At 32.2% G+C, this 14637-nt stretch overlaps 1 protein-coding gene and 1 long non-coding RNA gene across 2 annotated transcripts in view; one reads left to right on the plus strand and one right to left on the minus strand.

Annotated features, from left to right (window-relative positions):
- The window catches only part of LOC134683614 (uncharacterized), a 37879-nt gene that overhangs the window by 16462 nt on the left and 6780 nt on the right, over positions 1-14637 (plus strand). Inside the window, exons 16-22 of the mRNA XM_063542924.1 lie at positions 810-865; positions 9196-9340; positions 10323-10476; positions 10712-10757; positions 12441-12533; positions 13353-13447; positions 13921-14010. Coding sequence (XP_063398994.1) covers positions 810-865; positions 9196-9340; positions 10323-10476; positions 10712-10757; positions 12441-12533; positions 13353-13447; positions 13921-14010 — 679 coding nt within the window. The remainder of the gene's footprint in view (positions 1-809; positions 866-9195; positions 9341-10322; positions 10477-10711; positions 10758-12440; positions 12534-13352; positions 13448-13920; positions 14011-14637) is intronic.
- Positions 4060-8970, minus strand: LOC134685013 (uncharacterized). Its single transcript, XR_010101248.1, has 3 exons — positions 8279-8970; positions 4959-5032; positions 4060-4340 (listed from the first exon to the last, which is right to left on the minus strand). It is a non-coding gene; the product is annotated as an uncharacterized LOC134685013 (long non-coding RNA).

Below are 14637 nucleotides of genomic sequence, written 5' to 3' on the forward strand. Positions count from 1 at the left end.
TTATATATAAATAATACATTATTCTGATTGGCTACACTGCAATCTGGCTACACTGCAATCTCAAGTTATTCCTTAATCAACTTCATTACACAATAAAACTTATCATGCATGATGACACGAGGTCCCACAATAAAGTGATCAGGTAAATTAAATAAAAACTTAATATAAAATGTGTTTCATGGCCCTAGTTAAAAAAATGTAATTATAAGTATTGAATGCTTCTTTTTGTAACTTTATAGGGTTGTAAAAGTGTTGACCCTGCACACATTTTTAGAATGAAACGCTTCCGCGCTTAATACAAAATATACTTCTGTCAACGCTTTTACACCGCTATGAAGTTACTAAAAGAAGCATTCAATTCTTAAAGGTAAAACAATTCAAACGGAATATCTAATGGCCTGATTTACGTTCAAAACCATAAAAAAAAAGATATACATCAACAAGCAACCACAGAATTAAGTGCTTTTAACTTGGGACAGACAAATACAGTATGTGGCAGGGTTTATATTAAAGATACTGTTAACCAACTTATTTTTGTGACTTTCGCGAGTAGAAAAATTACAAGAAATACATTGTTGACGAAAATGTAAAACTTTGGATTTTTCTTATAAAACTATATCAAGTAGATTAGATAATAGCGAAATTAAATAGTCTCAAAGTAGACTAGAAAGGGTAAAATGCGAAAAAGAGTATCCACGAAAATAAGTTGGTTTACAGTAATAGATTTGCACCATACAATAATTGAATGAAATTGAAAGAAATATACAAAACACTTAATTCTGTTGGTATACTATATCTTTATTTAATAGGTACTTGGCTTGTTTGTGTGGACACCTCAGTGCTGTCAAATATTTGCTACAAAATGGTAATTATGATCTCTGTTTTGTATCATTATATTTGTCACAAGTGTAAAAAAACAGGAGTAGATACCAAGGAGACTACTGTGGATTCATTTATTTTCGTGGGTATCAATTTTCGTGGTTTGAGAAAAACCTGTATTAATTTCGTGGTTTTGACAAAGTCTGCATAATTTCCTTTAGAATATTTGTAATTCGTTGAACATTTAAATTCGTGGTTCTCTTGTACCCACGAAATCCACGAAAGTTGGTATCCAACGAATATTAATGAATCCACAGTATTAAAAACCATACGCTGGTGAAAAAACCCCACCCATTATGGGTAATAGACAATCACCAATAGACAAAACTACAGTCCAAACACTCTTGTGGAGAGTTATCTCATTTGCAAATTATACCACATCTTCTTTATTTATTTAGACTAACAAAGGCCAGAGGCTTTTGACTTAGGACAGGCACAAAAAATGGGCAGGATTAAACATGTTTAGTTAGATATCAACCCTCATCCTACAACTATAGCCAATAAAGATTAAACAAATTCACAGCAATATGCACAGTAAAGTTCAGTTTAAAAGAATTCTGAGTCAGATGTTAAAACAGGTAACAAAAAAAACCCTGAGCAAAATGACAATGATGCATAAATTAACAAAGGACTACTAGCAGTTACTTGACATAACACAGCTCTAGACCTAAGGAGAAGGGGCTCTAAGGGGCAAAATTGGCCCCACTTCAGAATCTATTGATATTTCTTTCAATTGATATCTATGATATGGAGCTTATAAAACACCAAGAATTTTATAGTTATCTCTTACCGTTTTCTTGTTATGACGTCATAAAAATGGTATGCCGACTAAGCTTAAATATCAGCTTTTTACGTATGTTATCCTTTTTTTTTTTATGTATTGTGTACTTTTTACAATAGATTACACAGTAAATAATCAACGTGAATACACTATTACTTGTGAAACATTGTGTTTATACAATGAAGAATAAAATTGATATAAAATTTAACCATTTAATATGAGTTATGCAGTTGCTATGGTTACAACAAAATTAACATTCGTTCTATGTATGACTAAATTAGAGGGAATCTATAGTTATTGTTTGTGTTTTCTTTTACCTCAAATTACCAAAAATGAGTTGGTGTGTACTTGTATGTACTCTGTTGATAAAGTTCACAATTTCATAAACTATGCATTTCAAAAATTACTCAAATTTATTGAAATACTGTTAGCACATTTATCTTTAGAAACTTTTCACGTTATAATAGTACCCTGATATCGACGTACATCAATTTTTTCCCAACAAAGACATACAAAACAAAAATGGAATTATATTATATGCCTATATATGTCCAAGTCATTGTTCAGTTAAATACAAATGCTAAACATGTTTACTCCTCCAGTTCACTGTCACTATCATCAACTACTTCCGGCTGGTTAGCATCATGGACATAGTCCTTCCATTGCTTTGCTTGATTTCCTTTGGTTTGATGCCGGTAAAAACTTAGTAACCATATAACTGACGAAATGTGACTACAAGTACCAACAATTCGAGCACCGGCTTTGCAAGTACAGTACCAAGTTTTTATGCAGCAGTCATCATATGTAATCCATAGGTTATGCGTTTTGCTGCTTGTATGTCTACTTGCCATTCTAACTCTAATAAGTTGATGTCCCTGTTGCATGACTTCATAGTAATCGTCATTTTCTAGATGTTCCTCAGTATTACTCTTTGCTAGTTTAACCTGGTATACACCGAGAGTTATGTCCCTGATGTCCTCCTCCGACAGTTTTGGAAAATCTTCAACGGAATCGTTGCCATCTATTTTTTGCCACCTACCACTTCTGGAATGCAAGTTTTGATTTGAAACTCGTTCCATGAGCTCATTTTTCTTCTTTGACATGTGAAGCATTTTCGTACCTAAGAGAAGGTCATCAGTTTCATTACCAGCATTAAGTGGTGGTCTATACTTATTACATATGGCACTTACAAAACGTGTATATTCACCAGCATACGGTATAGGGAATTTGGTAATACCTTGTCAAGCAAGCGCCACTGCTTGATTCTACCATTAACGGACTCAACAACCCAGCGGACCTTTGTAACTAAACGTGTTGTGTTACCGTCTTCAACCAAAAGTTGCTTCTCGTTACGTTTGAGAAAGCTTGGCATTTTAGTTTGAATACCAAATTCTTCTAAGAGGTCGATACTGTCTCGAAATCCACGATCAACCACAACAACATCATCTTTATCGAACCATTCCTTGATTTTCTCCAAGTTATTTTTGAAAATTGAGTTTAAAATTTTGGCATCATTGTTTTTGCTGTTACAAAGGTAGGGTTCAATCACACTTACAATGTATCCTGTAGTTGTGACAAACATCATTGGCTTAATGAGGTTGTGAAATTTGTGCATGCTGTATGTACTACGTTGAAATTTAAATTGTCCACTCTTTTGTATGTAAATATATGTACCATCAATTACGAGTATGGCAGTTGTGTTTGTGATATCACCAAATAATGTTTGTGCCAGTGGACGAGTGTGGTTTTGTATAACACTTTCTCGGGATACATGATCAAATCCTAAATATTTTGGTGTAAAGTGCTGTTTAACTGCATCTCTTGCGGATAAAATAGCTTTCCTGATAGAATCTTTGCTTATATTAAATAAAGTTGCTAATATCTTATTAGACATACCCGAACAAAGTTTGGTCAAAAATATACCAATACATGTTCTCATGCTTCGTACTCGGGTATCTCTTATAGCTGAGTTTGGAATGTGAGAACATAAGTCTTCAAAATCAGTAATAGTTAAGCCAGTCAAATTTCGAAAGTCTGTGTCATTTAAAGAAGAAGATTTATCAAAATCAATTCTTGCGTTTTATTTTTTAATGCATGTTCTCTTATTGTATCTATCAATTCAAGTAGTCCGCTGCGATTGAAGTCAGAAACAGTTTACACACTAGTTATGTCTTCATTAGCTTCTTTTGTAAAACCTTCAGTACATAAATGACGAGGACAGCACCGTGATCCGGCAGGAATAATTATATTCTTTTCCAAAAATGTATGAAATCGTGCTTCTTGTGGAACAACCATAAGTTTTGGACCACGCTTTTTGCAAAGACAACATTGTGCATGACCTTTAATTGTTGAAGATATCGGAAGCGATATTGATAAAGGAGAACTTAATTTTGCTCTTTTAGGTGCAGATGATGGCATAAAATCTGGATCATTTGCATTTGTATCAGTTGTAAGGACAGTGGGTTTATTTACTTGTGCTTGCCCTTCTCTGTAGTATTTCCGTTGACAAGTATCACAGATAACGTCATCATCATTGGGTGAAACAAGGAAATTTTTACTGAGAAAATTGCGCAGATTTTTATTTGTTTCTCCACACAAAGGTCTTCTTTTTCCGGGTTTTGTTCTTTTTTCACACAATATACATTTAGAATCTTTTCTTCCCTTTCTTAATTTATCCATTCTGAAAAGAAAACCATAAGAGGATACAATTAATATTTGGTACATGTAATTGCAAAATCTATTCAACTCCTAAAAAATTTCATTGCTATCTGTTTTTGGCAAATATATATGTGTTAACTGTATTTGAAAATCTAACGTTAGCATGCACCTTAAAACGGTGTTTAGATCCTAAACACAATTCTTAGCACAATGTGTTTAGGGTTGTGTTTAGAATCATGTTTAGCTTTAAATATGTGTTTAATTTCTATACACTTTCATTTTTAAACGTGTTTAAATTCACGGCAAACTTAAATATTATGTGCTTACTGAAAAATATGTTTAGAAATTTAAATATTAAATGAATGTATTGATATTTAACATCCAGTGGCAATTATTTCAAACATTTTCAGACTATAACATAATGTAATCCATATTTTGTAATTTTACTTCTGGATGCTGCGCATAGATAAATAATTTTCAATCTGGGTTCACAATGCTTTTAATTGAACTATGAATCTTCTGCACTCAGTATCAAATAATCGACTGCACGAAATTATACATCTTCTCCCCTCCTGCTTTCTGGAACGGGAGTGGATCGTAACCCTTAGCTAGCGAAGATGGAAATTATATAGATACTCACTCATTTCTATGAGGAAATTATCATGTAATAATTTAGGTCCCCTGTCTCCAGTGATCTGCAGTATACATTTATGTCTAAAACATTAAAAAAACAATGTCTTAATGTATACTGGTGCATGTTGTTTTTGCTTTTGTTTTTTGTATCTATCATGAAATTCAACAGACGGAACTTTCCTGTTAAGCACATATACCATTTCTTCATGGGTAAAACACATGCAAAACTGTGAATGATGAAGCTTTAAAAGAACTAACAATTCACAAAGTTGGGGTATACTTGTATTTTTTTTTTTTTTGTTGTAAAGGTGTCTTTAATTAGGGTACTTATAAAGTGAGAAACGGAATCGAAACGAAGCGAAACGAAATATAACGAAACGAAACGAAATACAACGAAACGCAACAAAATATAACGAAACGAAACGAAATGAAAAAATGAAGAAACGAAACGAAACGAAATACAACGAAATAAACGAAATAGGCCTATATATAATATATCTTTTACATTGTTATAGGAGGTTAGGATTTTGATTTTAAAAGGTGGTGTAATTAATTGTTTTTTTATTCCAAGTTTCGAGTAAAGGGATTTTTTTTTGGAAGAGGAAAGGGGAGAGGGCTTTGGTGAAATTAAAAAAAAGCCTGCAGGACAGGGATTTGAGTATAAAAAAGGCAAGACAGGATTGTTTAGTAAAAAAGAAGGCAGGATGAGCAACTGGGCAAGAAAACGGGATAAATTTATATAAAAAAGGCAGGACCAAATATAGTGAAAAATAAAAAGGCAGGACAGAGATTACAACTAAATAAAATGCAGGACAAAAAAATTCATCCTAGCCCATAAAAATCAAATGGTATCTCCCTAAGTTTGAATTGGCCAAGTTGTATTTGACAAGAAATTAAAAATGTGAAATGCTAACAGCTGATGAGTAGCCATAACGAAAACTAAATTGAACTGAAAAAGAGATCTGAGGTGAACGTCGTGTGATTGAACCTCCCTTTTTACCAAACATGAATTTGAATGGAGATATAAATTTGGAATGTTTTTCTCCTGGGTTGGAGACACCTTTAATCTTTTGAAAATGACTGGATCCGCTGCTGACGTCGATGAGAAAGAAAATCAACATACCTACATTTTTTTTTGTAGATGGTCAGGAAGAGTCCACCATGTTTTAAGTGATTAACAAATATCTACATCGTGTTGCAAGCTGATTATCTCAATATAGATATATTGAAACATCTTACTGACAGCAATTCGGACTTGTGTGTAGGTTAAACCAATATCTTTGGTTAAGTTGCTTTCAAACTGAACCATGAAATCATTACTTTTGAGTGTAGTTACTTTTGAAAGTAGTTTAGTCCGACATATAGACAACGTTCTGTTCATCAGACTAGACTACTCTAAAGGGCGGGTGGATTCGTTTGAATTGTTTTACATTTATCATTTCGGGCCTTTTATAGCTGACTATGCAGTATCGGCTTTTGCTTATTGTTGAAGGCCGTAAGGTGACCTTTAAATGTTAATTTGTGTCATTTTGGTCTCTTGTGGAGAACTGTCTCATTGGCATTCATAATACCACATCTTCTTTTTTGTAAAACATTTAGCGACTTGAGAATTTCAGAAAAGGTATCAAAAGTCATAGGTAATTTGGGACAGGATAATTGTTATTCTAGCCCGGCTCCTCCTTTTTCCACAATTTTTTTTTTGTTCTCTATTAATCATGTTAATTTTAATGACACATGAATAATTTTAGCGCTTATCTGTATATTATGAACATTCATTAAAGGGGGGATCGGGGCAGAGGCGGATTTAGGGAGCCCCCCCTTTTCTGAAAAATAGTTGGTTGCTTATATAGGGAATCACTGAAGCATGACCGGAGTGGACCCCTTCTTAGGCAGTCAACGGGCCCCTGCGTATGAACATTTCTGGATCCACCACTTCGGAGGGGCCCTGATCCCAATATCCTGGGCTTTAACCATGAAATCCCGAGGTTCTGAATTTATTATACAAATTAAATATCTCGACATCCCGAAATTCGAAAAAAGAAATCCAGGATCCCGAAATGGTCAATCCTGAAATTTTGATCTGAAAAACACCCGCTCCAGACGTCCTGAAAGTGTATTTTCTTTTAACAGTCAATTCTCAGTTTAATAATTGCATGATCCACAGCGGGCATTGACATATTATTCAGACCCTCCCTATTAAATAAACCCTGTGACTGCCGTGGATAGTAAACTTGAAAATGATATCAGACAGAAAATACACTTTATTCGTAGTATTAATGTATGTTCAAAGTATACAGAAAAACGCAAACCAGGAGTCTCATCTGACTTAAAATTTCGCCCAATGACGGAAACATATCCGGACGTCTTTTTTCTCGTTTTTCACCCAAAATAACTTAATCTGAATAATCATATGAATGGATGACAAATTCGATTATGCACTGAACCCATAGGACACAGAGGCATGATGATTAATTTATTGTGGAAAGAAGAGACACGGTCACCCAAAATGAGGTCTTCTCGTTTAATAGTATAGATACTGTTTTAACGTGGTTGTAACAATGATAACTACATCAACAGCACCACTCAATTGCATAACATAAGGGTCAGATTCATTTCGTTGTATTTCGTTTTGTTTCGTTTCTTCATTTTTTCATTTCGTTTCGTTTCGTTATATTTCGTTGCGTTTCGTTGTATTTCGTTTCGTTTAGTTATATTTCGTTTCGTTTCGTTTCGATTCCGTTTCTCACTTTATAAGTACCCCTTTAATTATTCATAAATGATCATGTGATTCAAAACGACAAATGTAAAAAATTACAAAATGATGAAAAAAAAATTTGGCTCTGATGAGATTCGAACGTAAAATATTTTCACCGCAGCGGAGCGTGTAGGCGATGTGAACCACTTGAACAGAGTAACTAAATATTGTAAATAAGTCATATTTATCATTTTGATTCTAAAACCGTAGGAACAATTTTGTTTTGCTTTTTATTTCATTACTTCTTATTTACGATTCAACTTTATATCAATGAAATGACCATTTCATTGTTGGCCATTATGTCATGGTAATTTTTTTTTACCTAACAGACGTCAGTGCAAAATGGAAACTGAAGTTTTCGTCTGCTGTGCCGTGGAATTTATAAATTCTATTTTTGTAGATTGTGTTCCGTCTTATTTATTTTTGTATTACTTTAAAGCAATGAAAAGAAAAATAATCATAGAATTAAAATTTTGTTTCCATTTCGCTTTTTCGTAAGAGATAATAATATGAAAAGACGGAAAAACTTTTTACGTGACAAGTTCATGTGATGTAGTTTAAGCTTAACTTACCTTTCACGGAGTACGAATTCCACCATTTTCACAAATATAATCACATCTTTTAAATTATATTTAGTTCTTTCAATTCTGTCTGTTAATATAAAGTATTTAATGAATGATACGCTGATTTCTATTCCACTATAAAAAGCTTCTTAACAACAGCACCAGTAAAATTCCGTGCGTCAGTTCCGTAATCACTTACAATAAATATAGACGGTAAGGGCTAGGCTTAACTTGAGAGGCTATGTTTTACTTTAATATGAAGAAATACGCTTTGTAATTTACTTTCTGTAGCCAAACTTTATTGTTATCAACCATTGACCAAAAAAAATGTTAAAAAAATACTTATATGTTCCTTTTTTTTTCCGATACCGGGAAAAACGGACGATAATTAGAGAACTTCGATGCTGGTTTTGAGCAAGTTTTTAATTAAAATTCAGTATGAGCGCAGCTTTGCCCCACGAAAATATTTCAACATAAGATGCATTTAGTTGATAATATTGCTCTGACAAAATATTTTGTTGGGGCAAGAATGCGCAGGTACTTTTTTCGTAAAAAAACTTGGCGAAAATGGGTAAAAAATTGCGAAAAGCCAACAAATATGCACGTGAAGTGTTGTCAAAACACGGCATTGTGACGTCATAACTACAAAAAAACATTTTTTTCATAAAATGAATATGTCCAACGGAAAAAGAAAGCCATACACATACAATAAGTAGAATTAAAAAAATTCTCGAAATTGAGGCCAATATTGGCCTTTATAGCCCCTTCTCCTTTGACTGATTGAAAGATTATGCCTTCATCATATGAAAACCAGGCTCAATTCCTCCCGTTAGGGGTTTAGTATCATACCATCATAAAATATATGAGAAGAACCTAAGCATGGAGCCTTTATTTTTAAAGTGGTATTTTTTTTATATTTTTCACAGGAGCAAGATATGACACCAACAGTGTAGATAGTCAGAGATGCTTTCTGTCTTCTTTGACTAATGACATCAGACAAGTTTTGAAGCAGTATGAATGTTCCTTGATTGTGGAAAGTACAGATCTAAAATATGTAGAGTATTTACAACAGTAAGAGTTTAATTAATATTCTACTAATTAGTTAACACAGCATAACAATGGTAATAGCTGTGGTATACAGACAGTAAATTATCAGACATGATTTATTTGTTGAAGAACAAACATTGAATTGAAATGATATCCTTGTTTAATATGAGGCAGGCATTACCTGTAAATGGGGACGAAGTCTGTATGAATTATTTTTTTGTAACTTAAATATTTGTTGAAAAAAAGAAACGGAAATACCGTAACGTTTCTGATTTTGGTTCTGTTGTTAGGGATTTTAGTTGTGACGTTATTTAAGTTATGAAGTCATACGCAATGTAAACAAAGAAACGCTATCATCCGGTAACGTTTTTTCATATCAAGGAATTATTAAAAATGAAATCGGTATTGCTTTCTTTCCTATTTATACTAGATTGATAAATATATATTTTACTGAAAGATTCATACAAACAAAACCGGAAAAAGGAAGTACATTGTAGATTTCTGCGCAGGTCCGGGATTTCAAAACACGACAAAAAAAAATTGAACGATTTTGAGTTCATTAGTACAATGAAAAATTCGGGAAATTTTCCCGAATTTTTTTTTTATTGAATTTTCTACTGTTATTGGGGACTATGTCCCCATATTAATAACACATAAAAAAGCAGGTTTAATGGTTTCAACAGGCGCCAACCTTCACCCTAACCTGATAACAATAGTGTAACATTACAACATGAAAAGGCACACAATAAAATATCAAATGAAATGGCTTGACTCAATCAAAAAGCATATAAACAAAAACAGTTATATATATATACTGAATGAATAAGTTTGATCTATAACACAATAAAAGTAAAAAAATATCAAAATATCAAAAAGACAACTTCAACCTAGGACAAAATGTTGTTAAATAAAGTAACGTACACAGGTAAATTTAAATATAATAAGCATATTTTCAAGTCCTAAACTAAACTAAATTGTTAAGTAACTTTTTGGTTTAATGTTTCAGGTTATATGAGAGACAACCAGGATATGACATTGAACTTGAAATCCAAGGTCAACTATATTTAGCACATCGTTGTATTTTATCTGTGAGATGTAGATACTTTGCTGATTTGTTTTGTAATAGTACCAATGGCAGGATAGTATTATCACATAAACTTGTAAGTCAAAATATTTGTTGTTTATTGTTTTAAATTAGACAATTAGTTTTCTTGTTTGAAACGTTTCACATATTATCTTGTTGTGGCCTTTTTATATACAGTAGGATTGTTGCTCATTGTTGATGGCCATATTATTTCCCATCCTTGTCTTTTAGTTATTAATGAATACTTTAACTGTTTAATTGAAACAAATTAAACTATTTCATATTTCTATTTTAAAACATTTATTTTACAGATGTGTACTGATGTTTTTGGACCAATGCTTCGTTTTATTTATACAGGTAAGGATAAATCCTTTGTTTCATTTATACAGGTAAGGATAAATCCTTTGTTTCGTTTTTACAGGTAAGGATAAATCCTTTGTTTCATTTATACAGGTAAGGATAAATCCTTTGTTTCGTTTATACAGGTAAGGATAAATCCTTTGTTTTATTTATACAGGTAAGGATAAATCCTTTGTTTCATTTGTACAGGTAAGGATAAATCCTTTGTTTTGTTTATACAGGTAAGGATAAATCCTTTGTTTTGTTTATACAGGTAAGGATAAATCCTTTGTTTCATTTGTACAGGTAAGGATAATTATTTTGTTTTGTTTATACAGGTAAGGATAAATCCTTTGTTTTATTTATACAGGTAAGGATAAATCCTTTGTTTCATTTGTACAGGTAAGGATAAATCCTTTGTTTTGTTTATACAGGTAAGGATAAATCCTTTGTTTTGTTTATACAAGTAAGGATAAATCCTTTGTTTTGTTTATACAGGTAAGGATAAATCCTTTGTTTTGTTTATACAGGTAAGGATAAATCCTTTGTTTTATTTATACAGGTAAGGATAAATCCTTTGTTTCATTTGTACAGGTAAGGATAAATCCTTTGTTTTGTTTATACAGGTAAGGATAAATCCTTTGTTTTATTTATACAGGTAAGGATAAATCCTTTGTTTCATATATACAGGTAAGGATAAATCCTTTGTTTTATTTGTACAGGTAAGGATAAATCCTTTGTTTTATTTATACAGGTAAGGATGCTCACACTATCTGACTGTTGGTGCAATATGTATTTATGTAAATCCTAATCTGTCTGTCAGAGTCTTTGAATAATGCAGATATGACTACGTAATATGTAAACAGTATTGTAAATTTGTTATGTTTTAGAGGACAAAACAATTGAGAATAAAATAATTTGAATGATTCTAACATAACAGAAATTTATATATATATAACATTAACAGTACTAAGTTATAACATTAACAGTACTAAATTTACTGCACCAGGTGTGCATTTTGCCAATTAATGTCTCTTCAGGGACGCTTGAAGCCAAACAAATTTCAAATTCTTATACAAATGTGGAAGAGGTGATAAAATCAAAAAAGCCAAAAAAAAAAAAAAAAACCAAACAGTTCCATATTACAGATATATCTGAACCAAATGTTGTAGACTTACATGTGCCTTCCGTTCCAATGCAATATATCAAAACTATTTCTCTTTGACAATTTTCTGCAGTCGTATAATGATATGATGTTGTTGTGTTCATTGTCTGAAGACATTTAGTTTCCAGACATTTTGAAGACCGTATCTTCACCTATAAAGGTTTACTTTTATAGATTATGACTTGTAAAAAATCATAAATTGTGACATGGATGGAGAGCTGTCTCATTGGCACTCAAACCACATCTTCCTATATCTAATGACCTGACTATAAGTGTAAAGATCTTCATGAAAATTGTACCACAAGGTTCCATATCATAAAAGGAAGGTTGGGAGTAATTTTATGGGTTATTGTCTTAACTGTGTAAGAATTTAGTGCAAAAAAGGGATAAAAAACAAGCATTTTTTTTGTTTTGTTTCAGGACAATTACTTGTGTATGAGTGTACAGATCTCTATTAAATTGTACCACAAGGTTCAGACCAGGAATAGGAGTTAGAGCTATGCATTTTGTCTTTTAATCTGTCTATTTTGTTATAGGTAGATTGGATATTGAAAAAAGACAGAGGGAAAAGACAATAGCATTAGCTAAGTTCTTACAGTTTAACAGTTTAGCTGAAATCTTAGAAAGAGGTGAGAATTAGGGCTAATTACCCTTGTATTTGTTTTACTCTAAGTAGGTCAAAATCTAAAATTTGTCAATAATTTTAGTGTTAAATTTTAAAAGAGTCTTTACAACAGCAAATTATTTGTAGCTTTAACTCAGATATTGATTTTTAAATTTATTTTAAACATATAATCAATTCTCTAAGATCAATCTGTTATCTTTCATTGTATTTGCACAAAATGTACAAATCAAATTCTTTATTTACTAATCACACAGCCCTTTTGGGCATTACAAAATTAAAACTATTATTCACACTTTCGTATCAATCTTTCTCACTCGGCTCGCAATTAATTAGATACAGAACAGCAGAACACATACATAACAGTCATCATATAAAGAAATGAATCATAAAAGTCCAGTTTGTGAATAAAGATAATAAATCTTACATCAGGTACTGAAGGTACTTAATCTTATACACCTTATCAATTTGTAGTCCAATCAATAAAAAACAGTCACTTTGACAACTTCCTGTATTGGCCAAGTTTCACAAATAAAAAGGAAATCAGAAATGAGCAGATATAGGGAAAAGTTTTAAAAGTGAACATTTTGTAATTTCGATAGATTATAATCCAATATTTTTAAAGTAAAGACTTAAAGATGTTTTGTTTTGAAGTGTTTACCATGCTTTAAACTGTCTCTGAAATGTATGTGTAATGCATTGTTTGAACATGGCCCCAGATAGTTTGTGACACCATGAAATAGTTGTGTAATTTCATAAGATCCACACTGTATTTGTATAATGTTATTAATAGAAACGAAATTTATTGACACTTAATAAATTTCAGATAAAAGTTTACTTTTGATACAACATTGGCAACTTTTGAAAGATTTAAAGAAGGATTTTGGTTGCTTAGTAACATCAGCAGTACCTTCATCTATAGTAAGTAGTAGTCACTACGGTAAACATTAATTAATGAGGGTATTTTATAAACAAGCTGTCATTAACACATATACTGTAAACCAACTTATTTTCGTGGATACTTAATTTCGCCTTTTACCCTTTTAAGACCACTTTGCAGCTATTTAACTTCGCAATGTTCTGAAGTTCAATAAGGAATGATTTATGTATAACATATTCGCGACAATTAATGTTTGCGTGGTCATTATAGTCTCGAAAGTCGGGAAAATAAATGGCTCACGAAAATAAGTTGGTTTACAGTTATCCTATATAAAAAAAAATTGGTGCATTTTTTATTGCAATTGCCGGAAGAATTGACAGAAATCAGTATTTTTTTTTAAAGACTTCAGGAAAATCTGAATACAGGTATATGTATTAGATTTCAGAGTTAGAGTACTCAATCAGTCCCAAGAGATAACAAAACATGTAACAAATGTTATTTTTTTCTGTTTTAGGCAGCTGAGAATGAAGCTTGTGGTTTGGATGTTAATACATACCCAGATATTATATTTGAAGTTCAAGGTCACTCATTTAAGTGTCATAAGGTCAGTCTATAAACCAGACTCAGGGAAAGGATCTGAGATGTCAGTTTAAAATCTATTTAAAAAAAATTCTGCCAGTAGGTTTTTTTTTGCATACAAGATTTTATTCCTGGACAATTTCAATAAATGCAGGGGCTAAAACTAAAGTGATCAAATTCTAAAGATTGAAAGAGTAGAAGTAAGTTGTAATTATACCCCCGCTTCAAAAAAGCGGGGGATACTGTTTTACCTCTGTCTGTCCTTCCGTCAGTCCGTCAGTCAGTCCGTCTGTCCCATGAATATTTTTCGTCACATTTTTCTCAGGAACTACAATACAAGGATTTCTGAAATTTGGTTTCAGGATTTATATAAGTCAGCTATACCGTGTGATGCCTTTTCAGATTCATCACTCGACAACTTCCTGTTTACCGAACACTTGCATATTTTTACACTATTTATATTATCCACTTGCGGCTGGGATATCATCAGTGAGCAGTAGCTCGCAGTTTCACTTGTTGAAAAGTCTTAATTTTCATATTTCACCTGTGTTAACAAATGGAACAGTACAGATGTGCTGCAAGACTCAATTCTCTTATTATTTGTCAATAGACCACTTTCGAGTTCATCCGTCACCGGCAAAAACTCATCAAT

The sequence above is a fragment of the Mytilus trossulus genome, chromosome 9 (genome assembly GCF_036588685.1).
Source record: "Mytilus trossulus isolate FHL-02 chromosome 9, PNRI_Mtr1.1.1.hap1, whole genome shotgun sequence".
NCBI classification, from domain to species: domain Eukaryota; kingdom Metazoa; phylum Mollusca; class Bivalvia; order Mytilida; family Mytilidae; genus Mytilus; species Mytilus trossulus.